We start from the raw sequence: 14230 nt of genomic DNA, 5'->3' as shown, positions 1-14230 counted from the left end.
ATTATGGCCAAAAGGTGGGATTTATACTTTCTTTTTGCATGGTAATACATGTCTCGTTTATAGAATAAAGATCAAATTACAAGGCATGTAAGCACCGACCTTACATGACTGAAAAGATAGAAAATCCTATGCAAAATACCAACGTCTGTCACTCTCCTTCGACACCACCGAAGTGGCCACCAAAGGGTAAGCAAACAAACCACCTCTTCACCCTAACTCGATGCAACTCCATCGCTGATCTACAGCTTTACGGACCTCCAAAGTAGTTTGCCAGAAGCAAAACCATAGCCGTTGAAAGAATCGGACCGGGGCAACATGTCCCCAGACACACCATTATACTTGTCAACTGTAATATATGTAATGAAGATAAATACTATTATGTATAATTGTTAATAAAAGTAGGAAAAATCACAATTCACAATACAACCATTGAGACAATATATATAAAGAGCATGGCCAAATTGGATGTTGCCTATTTTCCTAACTATTTAATGGAAACACACAACCAACTTTGCTGGATATTTGGAGCAAGACATTAGGTGACCCTAAAAGTAAAACAACACATAAATATAACACCGTCTGACTTATTGTGTTATTTCTTTCCTACTTCTTCAACCAAATTGCCATCTCCTCCGTAAACTTCACCATTGCAAGCTTAGGTAGTAAGATTGATACCACGGTTGAGTCCTCGCCGTCTTTATTCTTGCACTTGGTATGATAGCTAATCAACTTTGAAGTGAAGTCACCAGCATGTGGTGTGCCAGCAGCAACTAGCTCGGCCCTGCCAAATTTTAGTGCATTGCCTCCAACCCACTTTGTATCACTAACTTCATATGTTCTGTCCATACCGAAAGGTGAACCCTCTCGCCATAATGCCATCAAATCAACCATTGACTTCATGCAATCATTTGTGGTGCCTACCTTGACTTTGTGTATCAGCTCAAGTACATGTTCCAAGGGCTTTGTAACAAGCTCATTGACGGTGATCTCGACCATGGGAGAAAAATGTGCATTTCCATAGTAACCACGTGGGACAACACTTTCACCATTAATGCTTCTCCCACGTGTATTTAAAGTAAACATGATACGCACTTTCTGACTAGATCCATAACCAAGTGCCAATGTGCGACACCGCCACATAACCGTCATAAGCAACTCAAAAGTTGTGGTGGATTTGGAAAGATGTTCTGAGAGGTGGCTCCTTAATATTGCTATTTCTTTCGGCCCAAAAAATAAATATTGCACTTCCATGCTTTCTGGCGGAGTTAATAGCATCACATCATCTCCCGTGCAGTCCAACCCATGAATAAACGTTTTATATGCTGGGTAGACATGTGTGATGGAGGGTGGCATACGTGCTCTGAAGGTATCTCGTTTCCACACGGGCAATGTGGTTGGGATGAGTTCACCACATGCAAAATCGGCTATGGATTTGATAAATTGGAGGATACCAAAACCATCAGCAATGCAATGGCACATGTGAAGCCCAATAACAAATCCTCCACACTTGAGTTGTGTCACCTGCAAAATACAACACATAGGGTTAGATCAGGAATGGTAACATGCTCTGGTAGGAAAATAATTAAGATGGCCACTGAAGTCATCCATCTTCATATTTATGTACTCATTTTTATAATTAAAATGGTAACATAGGAGTATACATATGTGCTTTCATTTGTATTTTGATGCGAGTGTCATGGACAAAGTTTTTTTACACTAAGTCATAGTGTTGATGAATAAATAATTTATTCATTTTACTTGACAACACCTTATAATTGGAGTGAATATGATTGTAACTATATGCTGCTAGTACACAACAAGAAAATACAAAAACAAATACCTGGCAAAAAAATGCCTATAGTTTTACCCAGCAAATAATAATGCATCCAAAACCTCAAAGTAATACTCCTCGCATACTAATGCCCGTAATAATTCTCATAAATAAACTACAGAAAGATCACAAGTGAAAACGAAACAAATACGGTTAAGAAACACTAGCTACCTGCAGGAAGAGCAGAGGCTTGGCAACCACATCCCTGGTGTCACCGGCGTCCCCCAAGAACTCCTCGACGCACGGGTACGGCGGCACCAACGGCTGGCCGAGGTCCTCCAGCCGCACGTCTGCCATCGCCTCCACAAACATCACGCCTTCCCCCGTGCAGTCCACCACCAGCTTGTTTCCCTCGGGGAGCTTCCGGAGACGGCCAGCCATGGGGTAGTAGTACACCAGAGCCGCCGCCACGGCCGCCTTAATGCCCTTGGCCACCTTGCCCGGCTTGACGCTTTCGCTCGGCGGGCTGCGGAAGAAGCCGACGATGGACTCGTAGAACCGCAGCGACCACTGGTCGTCGAGGTCGGAGAGGGCCTTGGTCTCACGCGGCGTCGGCCGCGCCGGGCGCACCAGCTCGGGCTCGCTCCGGCGTGCCGTGAACGTCACCATGGCGGCGGAACTGGTTTTGGCGAAGGTGCGTGTACGTGCGTTAGAGAGATCGTTGCGCTGGGAAGGTGGAAGCAGTGTGGTTTGCCATGACATGCGCATCGAGCACACATATATAGGCACCAGCTGGTGAGTAGATGGAGTACATGCATGGCGATGGTCATGGTGACTGGTTCAAGCTAGGATGGCAAAGGCATGATGCCAAAAGCCAACTCGGTGTACAACGTTGAAGCTGTCAAGTGTTTGTAGCTCTTTGAACAAGTGAAGTGAGCCCGCCCGCCCGCCGCTGGAGAATCGGTTTCAGTTCGTGCCGGCCGCGCATATTCTTACGCGACTTTGAGTCGTCCGTCATCAGCTAGCAGCGCGCGGTAGGTAGGTAGGTAGCAGCTGCCCATAGCCACAGCCACAGGCACGCCACACGCCATGCATGGATCGAAGCAGCATTTCGATTACCATATATACAGGAAAACGTAGGGGATAGACTCTACTTTTAATATCATCTTTTGTCGAGTTTATTTGATTCATATGTGTAAAAAATAGATTTTGCCCCGTTAATCCGAGTACAACGGGGAGAAAATCGTTGTCAGGACTCACTAGAAGCCACGCATATTCATGCCGCCAAGAATGTCATCGTTGCCGCCTCTCGCACTCTCGCAGGCTGGTGGGCGGTGGCTTCGACTTCTCCACGATATAGATTACCTACTAGCTAAACCCGCACGGCGTCCGGTATTTTAAGTGAATTCATAGTGTTTCGCTCTCCAGCCAATGGTAGAGACTAGAGAGCGCCGTATTTTCATCGAGAAGAACCTAGACCATGTACCAAGTGGCTGTGTTTTATCTTTTGATAGGGAACATACCGAAAATCCCTAAAAGCCTTTCTTCTAAAAAAAATCCCTAAAAACCTTTTGTGGGGGAAAAATCCCCTAGGAACTTGCTTTTTATTGCTTTGTAAAATTGTCTAAACGATCCTAAGAATAGTAATGATGCCTTTTTTGGAGATGTTTATTGTTTTCTTTATACAAACTTCTATGTAATTTTTGCATTGGAGGCGGGGAGACGGCCTATGGCGACGTGTAGAGAAGTAGTTTTTTTTTCTATTTAGGAAATCTAGAGTTTTTTGTTTTTGAGAAAAATGTGGACTCCAGTTTTTTGTAGGTGTTAAATGTAGTCTCTAGTGTGGATCCCAATTTTTTGAGATAAAAATAAAAATAGTTTTTAGGGGTAAAAAATAAAAAATACTAGTTTTTTTTGTTTGAGAACTATATAAGAAAAACTAGTGGGGAACCGGAGTCCCGGAGGGCCGGAGACAACCGCAAGCCCAAGAGCCTCGGGGCCCATGACGCGCAAGCGGTTACGTTTTCGCCATCCATTTCGAAGCGGAGGCGCGCGCCTGCGGTTCCGCCACCAGTTGCTGCAGCCTCAAAAAGAAAAGAAAAAAACAGTTGCTGCGACTCATCCCCACCCCGCTCCGCTCGCCCTTCGCCACCGCGACGGCAACCGCCGATGGCTCCTCGTCCCCGTCCCCCTCATTCCCGGCCTGGTAACCACGCCGTGTTCCTCCTCCTCGCCGCGGCCGCCCTGGTCGAGCCCGCCGTCGGGGTGGAGATCCTCTCCAAGTCCCGCCTGGAGCGCTGTGCCCTGGACTCGGGGGCCGGCGGCGCCCTCGCCTGCGACCGCAAGCTCGTCCTCAACCTCGCCGTTCCCAGCGGCTCCGTAAGCCTATCCTCCTCTCGAGCCCCGATGGAGTCGTGCGTTTTGTTTTTTTTACTGACGATGTGTGTGTTCGGGGGCTCGATTCAGAGCGGCGGCGAGTCGTCGCTGGTGGCGCAGGTGGTGGAGGTCGAGGAGAACGATGCGCAGGCGATGCAGACGGTGCGGGATCCCCCCGTCATCACCATCAACAAGTCCGCCGTCTACGCGCTCTACGCCCTCAGCTACATGAGGGTAAAGCCCCTCTGCCTGTGCCCCCCCCCCCCCCCCCCCCCCCTGACTAGCAGACCGGAGTCTGGTTTTTCTTATGAATAGCTAGTAGGAATAGGATGCCACTTTCCACTTCAAGACTTAGAGCCAAACAGCCTCCAGCCATCATACAATGCTGCCCGTTCCCATCACTTTGCGGCCCTATCGTATCGTAGCGTTGCTGAAATGTCGTGTTCTAGGTTTTGGAATGGACACATCATAGATAAACAGGGAGTCGACGAAGCGGGTTTCCTAAATGTTTTAGAGCTACCGAAATATTGGAATGCCATTCAGTATGTTCTGATATTGCTAGAGTGGGAACGTTTATGCTTACGTGTTCTGCATCTCCTCATTTGTTATAGCAACCCCATTTGCATCTGAAAATGTTTTTAGCATTTTGTTGTCTGATTGTTTTTATATGCGGCTTGTTGCACTGAAAAGTTAGCCGTATCACTGATATCAACTGTTACCTACCAGTAACACTATACTCTCTAACAAATCATGTGAATTCGGAGCTGATTTATTGTCTGTGCTTGTTTCTTCAGGATGTTGCTTATAAACCAGAGGAAATGTTTACCAAGACACATAAATGTGAGTCAGATGCTGGTGCTGATGTTGTTGGAGTTTGTGAAAGGTAAAAAAAAAACTTTGGGACTCGATCCAGTTGATAGGTTGTCATCATCATTCGTCAATATTTCTGGGAGGGATTCCAATTGGCAGGTCTTCGTAATCACAGACCCACCATTTCAGTTTTAGACAGCTATAATCTGTGTTGTAGCACTTTTGGTGCGAGTTTATTACAATAGTATAACCCTTGCCGTATACATTTGTGTAGCATATACCATTTACTCTCATGGCCATTCATATCGTCAGACTTTCCCTCGATTTCTGCATCCTTCTTTATACATATTTTCAATGTCGTATAAACTAATGATGTCTATTTCATGAATATGGCTAGGTTATGGGATCAGAACGGTCACGTAATTGAGCAGACAGAGGTGAAACGCACTGGCCTTTGTCATCCTTATTTTATTATCTCAGTGTCTTGAGTAGTAGCATTATTGAACCAAACAGTTTTTGACCAAATAAACCGCGGATCTGATGGCTTTGGGGCTTTTCCCCCTTTTTTTCCTCGCCTACGCATAGCTTTGGTCTTATATGACTTGCTAGGTGCCGGTGTGTTTTTGTGTTCGTGTGTTGGTGTTGGCTGTTGTGCATCCTAGCTATGCAGAGGCCGGGTGTGTGCTCATAGTGTTTGTATCCTCTTGATGCTCCATTTTGAACCAATAAAATCCACCCTTTATTGATTTTTTTTTGAGAAAAATAAAGGCACATATGAAGTTCTTTTCAACGTGCTTGTGCAATGAATGCATCTGCATGTCATATACTCGTTTAGGGCATGTTTGGTTGCTGTTGTGAACAGTTCCTGCATCGCATACACTTCTCAACCCAGCCTGGTTGAGCTAAAACAGGCCCTAATACACCATCTGCAAGTTGTTTGGTTGCCTGCATGTAGTATCCCTGCATTAGGTAATACGCAAGTGCACTTTGTTTGGTTGCCTGCATTGGCCCGAGCGGCACATGAACACGGCGTTTGGTTGCATACGGCCTACATGTTGTGCTTACCTTGTACCCTAGTTGGTGAGCTTACCCACACCTAGCACACCAACGCCACAGCACAGCAATGGCGATGAACTGGGCGAAGATGATGAAGTTCTTCAGCTTCAGCCCAAACTGACGATCCACCTTGACAACTCCAACCTTGCCACTGTCAACACTACTGTCGTGCTTTCGCACCCACTCGGAGTAAGCTTGTTCTGCTGCCTGCCTAGTCTTGAACCCTCTATGGGTGCTGTTGCTATACGATGCCACTTGCGCACTGGCTTCTTCCCATGAACTATAAACCCCTGGGACCTTACCGATGAACATGGCATACCACTTGCCCTAGCAATGCACAAGAGCAAGAGTTGAAGCAGCAAATCAATGGAGCACACAAGTAGCAAGCAAAGTAGCACACAAACAACAATGGAGCAGAAAAGAAGTAAAGCATGCATGCATGATCATACGTCATAGCAAGTTCTTCCTAGCACTACCTTGGTGTTAACCTACCACCACATCCAAAAGAGGGTGCGTCCTACCACCGCAAGTTCACCATCAGCGTGAGGGGTTAGTATATACCACCTCACCAAAATATACAGACCATCAAATAGTTTTTGAGCTCTAGCTACACAAAATGTACGTCGTCATCGTCATCATCGTCGTCGTCGCCATCCCCGTCGGGGATCATGCACGCTCACAGGCAGCACTACTCTAGTAGTAGTGCTTGCCCAGCCAGCTCCTGAGCCATAGCACCTTGTGAGCATCGGCCATGGCAACGAACCCAACACCCTGGGCCTTGTTGTCAAGCAGGTGGCTGAGAGCTGCCATGAGAGCCTCGTCGTTGAAGCCACCCTGGGTCATGACAGCCCATACAGGTCAGGGTGGACGCCGAGGGGCTTGCACTCCCTGATGGCTGTTGCCACCTCCTTCATCGCCTCAGTCATGCTGCAAAAGACATTGATCTACTCCATCAGGCCTCCTCTCTTCCTCTTCCTATCATGGACGGGCTCAAATGGCTTGTCGAAGGGCTTCGCAGTGGGCTTGTCAGGGCCATCAAGGACCTCGACGTCCGGGGTCCTAGGGAAGTCTGGCATGGGAGAACCAAGAGGCTCCCCCGAGCCCATGGCATGCTTCCCAGTTGCCAGCCCGAAGGAGAAGATGTGTTGCATCTGGCTGTAGTTCTGTATGGGTGTGTTGAGGAACTCAGCGTCCCTTGGGTGGTCTTAAAAATGAAACACAAGTGTTGTTAGTTGCAATTAGGAGTAGGCAATGGTGGACAGTATGAAAAGGAAGAGGGCTGTGAGCTAACCGCGACATGGTCGGCGTAGTCCTCTGCCTCCAGAACTATGGAGCAAGTGTTCTCATCCCATGAGGCGCCGCTCAGATCTCTCAGCTTGGACACTTGGATCCATCGACTTCTCCACTTCCTCAGGTGGTTGTACACCTGGGTGGCAGACACCTCTTGCCCACAGAACTCAAACACATGCTTCGCAACAGTGTTCAAGTGCACCTCCTTGAAGCCCTTGTCAGTCCTAACTCCACTAGAGATGAGCTCACACATCTTGTTCAACACGAACGTGGACATGAACGGCTGCCACTTCATGTTGTTCGACCTACCATCCTTCTTTGCCTTTGCTGCTGCTAGCTTGAGTGCAGCGGCAGCAACAGCAGCAGTAGTTGGCTCAACGAGCACTACTGGCACATAGAGGGAATCAGACGCGAACACCTCTCAATCAGGTGCCATCTCGGACATAGGCTGCGAGTCCTCGACAAATGAAGGAGCAAACTGGCTGTCGGACACGACAAGGGCCTGACTAAGATCTTGCGTCTGCGTGGTCATGTCCTACAATCGTAGCACGCATTGACAGTAAGCATAGCACACAACATACCGGACAATCCATGAAAGCAGAAGCATACATGTGCATGGTTCATCACTATCATAGTAAGCACATGCTTCATCGCTGACAATCTATGAGCAGGAACATACATCTACAACAAACAGCATGCTACAAATGGACCACCAATAGCTACAAATCACAGATCTAAGCACGAATCAACACAAGCACAAGGTTCAACTTCAAACTCTACTACTAATCTAGCCTACCACATGCTTGAACATCTAGCCCTACCACAAATCGCAACCGCACCATAGCAATCAACCATATCAGCTCACAGATCAGACCACTAATGAACCATGCATCTAGATCAAACCCTAGCTGCAGCTCAGATCTAGCAAGAAGGAACAGAGAGAAAGGGGGATTGAACTCACAGAGGCCATGGCTGCAGCTCGAGGACGATGGGGGACGATCGTGGAAGATCAACGCCGGCCGGTGAAGTGCGCCGACGCCGTGGACCGCCGGTCGATGAAGATGCGCCGCTTACCTGCTCGTCGGTGCCGATGCGCGTCGGCGGGAAAGCTCGAACGGAGGGAGAATGGTGGCGGGAGTTGGGGCGGTGAGGGAGGGGCTAAATAGGGGTGGACTCGGCGGGAGGTGAGCCGAAATCCTCCCGCCGAGTTTTCAGCGACGCGGGCGAGCTCGCGCCATCTCCCCTGCTCGCGCGAGGGGAGAAGCGTGTTGCCCTCCCCTGCCTCGCCCGAGCCAGGCTCATGAGCTACTGCCGATTCGGGCGTTTCCCCTGGGCCTGGCCTGGATGTGCTTTAAGTTCCATGCGATGCAGGCCACACAGTGAACGCAGGCAACCAAACGGGCCACTTTCTTCCCGCGCGGGCCAGGCTGGGCCTAATGCGGGCAACCAAACACGCCCTTAGTTTGTGTTATTGTATTTTACATGTAGCTATGATCTATTATCTCATGATTCTAATGTTTCCTCTCTTTTTCACGGTAAATCTAATGTTTCCTCTACACTTTGCATTGCACTAGCCGGTTTGTTGTCCATGTGGGCCTCATCGCCGTGTTGGTTCGTCTTGCGGATCAATTTGTGAGTTAACAAATTGTTTTTTTAGCATTCCTGCATTTTCAGTATAACATTGTGTCACACCTTTCACATGCATCTTTCTTGCAGTTGATAAAATGATTAAAGGCAAAGCTAATACGGCTCACTGTGTACGTTTTCCAGGTGATTGGTATGGGCATTAATTGTGAGATATCTTTGTAATATTTACAAATATTGTCTTAAGAACTCCACCTGTTGAGTTTGAATTGGCACGATATCCTAATATCTTGTACTTCTTATTTCGGTCTGACACGGTCATAGTACTTTCTTTTCCTTTGCTAACATCATCAAGTAGGCAGTTCACATTTTGGGGATTAATGGTGATCTGGTAGGAGCTTGTACCCTACCAGGCCTGGGACGTAAGCAGTAAGGGAAGGAGGGGGTTGGGCGAGGCGATGAGCGGCCGCGCCGGCGGCTGGGCGCCATCGCGGGAGGTGAAGATGGCGGCAGCGGCGCAAGAGGCAGGGGCGGCTAGGGTTCCGGCTCCTCTGGGAGTCGGGCAATAGAGATAATATTCTTATTGCTTAATCTCAAAAAGAGTCTTACAGCATATATTTATAACCTAGATAACTTGCATATGAATTAACCTAAGATAACTTGTGGACTAAGATTGCCCAGTGGGCTTTCTACGGCCATAAGCCAGGCCGGTCATAACATCTCTCCCCACCTGCGCAAACAGCTCGTCCTCGAGCTGAAAGTCTGGATAGTGTTGGCGGAACTCATCACGCTGCTCCCAAGTGGCCTCGTCCTCCGGAAGTCCAGCCCACTGAATCAGCATGTACCACACCCCGCCACGGAGTTGGGCCTTCAAGACCTTCTCCGGTCCCGGAAGGATGCGCCCGTCGAAGGTGGGAGGCAGCGCCGAAGGGGCCGCAGGTGGCTCCCCACGGAAAGGCTTCAGCAGCCCCACATGGAAGACGTCGTGAATGCAGGCACCGGCAGGAAGCTGAAGGCGGTAAGCCACCTTCCCGATGCGCTCCAAGACAGGAAAAGGCCCGGCATAACGAGGGCCCAGCTTGCGAAGTGACTGCTTAGAGCGGTGAAGAAGACGCAGCCACACCCAATCTCCCACCGCGAACTCCGCCTCGCGATGGTGGTCGTCGTAGTAGTGCTTGGCCAGCTGCTGAGCCTGAAGAAGGCGTTGCCGGACTTCGGCCAACATCTCGTCCCAGCGCCGCAGAAGCTCACCCGCCACCTCTGTCCGAGCCGTGGCCGAATCAACCGGAATGATGGCCGGGGGCGGTCGGCCATAGACCACCTCAAAAGGAGTGGCGTGCAGGGCGGAGTGGAAGGAGGTGTTGTAGCAGTACTCCGCCCATGAGAGCCAGTCCACCCAAGCGCGAGGATGATCACCTGTCACACAACGCAAATACATGGCAATCACCTTGTTGACAACCTCGGACTGGCCGTCCGTCTGAGGATGGAAGGCTGTGCTCAGGCGGAGTTTCACGCCCGCCAACCGGAAGAGATCGCGCCAGACATGGCCGGTGAACACCGGGTCCCGATCACTGACGATCGAAGAAGCCAGGCCGGTCATAACATGATCTAGTTTATTTATTTATTTTTAAGTAGAATCTTGGAGAGTATATGCTCATGCCAAATTTATATGCTGTTCACACCATTCCATGTTTTTTTTATCATTATTCGGGTCAAAATTTGAGTAAATCTGTGTATCACTGTATCTCCATTGCTTATAAACAGGTATCATGTTTTTGAAATTGGGACAAGGTCAACTGGGTACAGCATCAGAGTACAAGTAAAGAAAGGCTCTTCTGTAACGGTAGACACTAAAATTCTGCACTGTTACTTGTAAGGCTAGTATAGAATACAGACTCTTGAAGAAATTATCATGATTATGTACATGCTGACAATATGTTGGCACGAATAGGCACAAGCAAAATACAATCCTCCTGATGATGATATTATATTTTTCACATGCCTTTGGTAACTGGAGTTCTATCAAGTCTGGGAGCCTTGGCTCACTGCGCTTTCATTGTTTGATCTTGTACCCCTTTAAGGACTAATATTCTCAATATTCTATTTATTTATCAAATCAAAGTATCGTCCAAAGGACTACTTTTCTGTTCTTATATCTGGTTTGCTGTTTTCAACTTCGAGTATGCAAAGCACTTATGCAACAGCAGTACGCCTTTAACAATTTGACATTACACTGCAGGAGGTTATTGTTAGTCCAGAGAATAAAACAGTTGTTTCTAAAGATAACTTTCTGAGGGTAAATCTCATTGGTGACTATGTTGGTCATGATAGTATGCCAACATTTGAAGACTTCTATCTTGTGACTCCACGGGAGGTATTCAGCAAATTATGATACATGTATTTCTCTCATGTGACTTCATAATTTCCTTCTATATCTGAAATATTGAAGGCTGGTGGTGACGGTCAACCGCAAGTTCTTGGCGATGAGTTTTCCAGGTGGATGCTGTTGGAGAGAGTCCGGTTTACATTAGATGGACTTGAGTGCAACAAGATTGGTGTTGGGTATGAAGCTTACAGAAACCAGCCTAACCTCTGTGGATCACCATTTGGGAGCTGTTTGTACAATCAGCTTTGGAATTTCAAGGAGGTAAGGTTGTGCATTAGCAAGTGTTAAGTTTTCTTTTGCAAGGATAAGTGTCGAGCTTCTTGTTCCTGAAGCACAATCTGCTAATATTGTAACTGTTTAGTCTTGAGTTTTTATTTCACCATTTTTTTTCAGTCTGACGACAATCGAATATACAGAAACCAAGAGCCCCAGTATATTGTGCAGGGAAGATTTGATAGGATCAACCAACACCCGGTTATATTCCCACCATTTATTCTTGAGTCCTGTTTTTATGCTAGCATTGGATAAAGCATTTGATACATACCCATCACAGAATGCAGGAGCTCATTCATTCTCTATTGGAATCACAGAAAGTCTGAATACTAATTTGCTGATAGAGCTGAGTGCTGATGATATAAATTATGTATACCAGAGGTACTGATAATAATTACGCAATTTTATTTTGCATTTACCTTGCACTGATTTGTCAATTTCAGGAGTCCAGGGAAAATAATTGACATTAATGTCCCTACATTTGAAGCCTTAAGCCAAGTTGGTACTTCCAAGGTCACAATTAAGAACATTGGCAAACTGGAAGCTTCATATAGCTTGACGGTATGCATCGCCAAGGAAATTATAATTTTCTTTGCACGGAAGCAATACCTTTTGATATATTTGTAGACAATACTACCTTTTGATAGTTCATTAATTGCATTAATTTTCTTTTCTACTAAGAAGATGATAGGTGCATGTATTGATTTCCTACCCATCATCCTTGTTGTCCTTGCATGAATAACCTTTCTATTCCCTGAATACCCACATGGACGCGCCCACATCGTTCGACTGGGATATATTTGACACATAAAGCGATTGGTTTAATAATGTAATAGATGATTTACTTAGCCTCCTCAGTTTTCCTGAACTCTGATGACTGCCTTACTCTTTTTACAGTTCGACTGCTTAAGTGGCATCAGTTATGTGGAGGTATATTTATTGCGGTCTCGGTATTTTCTCTTTTTATTTGATTGACGAGCTGCAACACTTCATTTCAGTTAATTATTCATCAGCACAGTTCCCTGCTTTGGTTATTTGCTCATTCAGTTTCTTCTCATGAAACCTGACCGCAGGAGCAATTTCATTTGCAGGAGCAATTCTTCATCATCAAACCTGGCCAAGTGGTTATCCGCTCATTCTATTTGCGTTCCTCATCAGACCAAGCATCAAAATATCGCTGCTCGGGTGAGTTAGAAACCAAAGACAGCTCATCATTGTCCTTAAATCCAAAGTCCTGTTTTAGGAATTAACATGGGATTTGTTTGTGGTGGATTGCAGCTATTTTGAAAGCGTCAGATTTCAGTGAACTTGACAGAGCAGAATGCCAGTTCTCGACTACAGCCACCGTTCTTGACAATGGAACACAGGTTCTGAAATGTTTGTTCCCTTGTAGTGATCCTGTTAGGATTCATTGGCTTTTGTTTCCTGTTAAAACAAGCGCAGGGAGATAGTTAGAGTTGCCTACAATGTTTCATCCCAATCTTTGATGTCAGTGTATCTCTTGCCTTGATAAACTTTTGTCAGAGTATCACAGATCTGTGTTTTCGCACGATCCAGATCCCTTTTTACCATGACAAATAATTGTGTTGTGCTGTTCCAATCTCTGAGCTACATACATTGCTTACTGCCCTTAAAACCCATGTAGATCGGCCCACCGAAGCAGCATAAGAAGGGTGGCATCAGGGGTTTCGTCGAAGCCATCGAAACCTTGTGGCGCAACACATGGGACAGCGTGATCGATTTCTTCACCGGCAGATCATGCAGGTAATAATGTTTTCGGTAGTAATTCGGATCCGGCTGTGCCTCTTACTCTTTCTGATCATTTTAGCTCATCTATCTATTCCACTCCCTCTGAAACAGCACCAAGTGCACGAGCTTCTTGGACCTGAGCTGCCACATCCAGTACATATGCATCGGCTGGCTCGTCATGTTCGGCCTGCTGCTCACCACGCTACCCGCTGGTCCGTAAGCATTTCGTTTCGTCAGGTGGCTATTTTTCTTCATGTTCACGGCGCCAATGCTCATTTTCTCCGTGTTTTTGGCGTTGCAGTCGCGGTGCTGCTGTGGCTGCTCCACCAGAAGGGCATGTTCGACCCGCTGTACGACTACTGGGAGGACGTGTTCGGGCCACCGGAGGACGCGCACCCGAAGCACCGGGGAGGCCGAGGCCACCACGCGCACGCCCACACCCACCACCACCACCACCACCACCACCACCACAGCAAGCACCCGCACGCGCACAAGAAGCATAGCAGCGGGGCGGCCGGGCAGCAGCAGCACCACCATCACCACCACGTCCTCCACAGGCAGGGCGGCAAGCCCGACGACAGCGAGCAGCACCGGCATGCAGCAGCGCTCGGCGTGCAGCACAGGGACGCCGGGCACAAGCACCACCGGCATGGCAAGGCGCCGCAGAGGGAGAGGGAGAGGGCACAAGACCGTGAGCGCGAGCACCGCCACCACCACTCTCGGGCGGCGTAGAAGATGGTTGTGATCAACGGGCTCAATGCCGGTATATATATATATAGGACGCTTGAAGGAAATTAGGAACTCGTTGCGACTTGTGTGATTCACGGTGTTCATTTGTGATTGGTGCTGTTAAGTTGTACTAGTAGTACTACATAAGAGCTTTTAGTCGTGCGTCAAGTTATTTTACAATGCATTTGGGAACGGATGGATCTCGT

At 47.6% G+C, this 14230-nt stretch overlaps 2 protein-coding genes across 4 annotated transcripts; one reads left to right on the top strand and one right to left on the bottom strand.

Moving 5' to 3' along the window:
* Positions 1–410: 410 nt before the first annotated feature.
* Positions 411–2547, bottom strand: LOC125556484 (acyl transferase 1-like). The gene is made up of 2 exons (XM_048719212.2): positions 2003–2547; positions 411–1521 (listed from the first exon to the last, which is right to left on the bottom strand). Exons 1-2 carry the CDS (start codon positions 2537–2539, stop codon positions 604–606), a joined length of 1455 nt encoding a protein of 484 aa, XP_048575169.2. The 5' UTR covers positions 2540–2547; the 3' UTR covers positions 411–603.
* Positions 2548–3821: 1274 nt separating this feature from the next.
* HAP2 (hapless 2) lies at positions 3822–14204 on the top strand. Of its 3 annotated transcripts, none has more exons than XM_048675310.2 (18): positions 3822–4150; positions 4238–4381; positions 4942–5030; positions 5355–5394; positions 8878–8935; positions 9020–9080; positions 10652–10730; positions 11127–11261; positions 11337–11534; positions 11667–11747; positions 11827–11927; positions 11990–12107; positions 12444–12476; positions 12620–12731; positions 12825–12913; positions 13192–13310; positions 13407–13507; positions 13597–14204. In XM_048675310.2, the coding sequence occupies exons 1-18, from the start codon at positions 3941–3943 to the stop codon at positions 14025–14027; spliced, it is 2199 nt and encodes a 732-aa protein (XP_048531267.1). In that variant the 5' UTR covers positions 3822–3940; the 3' UTR covers positions 14028–14204. The 3 variants fall into 3 exon arrangements, with proteins under 3 accessions (XP_048531267.1, XP_048531269.1, XP_048531268.1); XM_048675311.2 differs by having other exon boundaries at positions 3823–4150; positions 12638–12731; XM_048675312.2 differs by lacking the exon at positions 4238–4381.
* The last annotated feature ends 26 nt before the right edge of the window (positions 14205–14230 follow it).

The sequence above is a fragment of the Triticum urartu genome, chromosome 5A (assembly GCF_056163025.1).
Source record: "Triticum urartu cultivar PI428250 chromosome 5A, HENAU_Tu73, whole genome shotgun sequence".
Classification (NCBI taxonomy): domain Eukaryota; kingdom Viridiplantae; phylum Streptophyta; class Magnoliopsida; order Poales; family Poaceae; genus Triticum; species Triticum urartu.
This window is presented reverse-complemented; position numbering and strand designations above follow the sequence as displayed.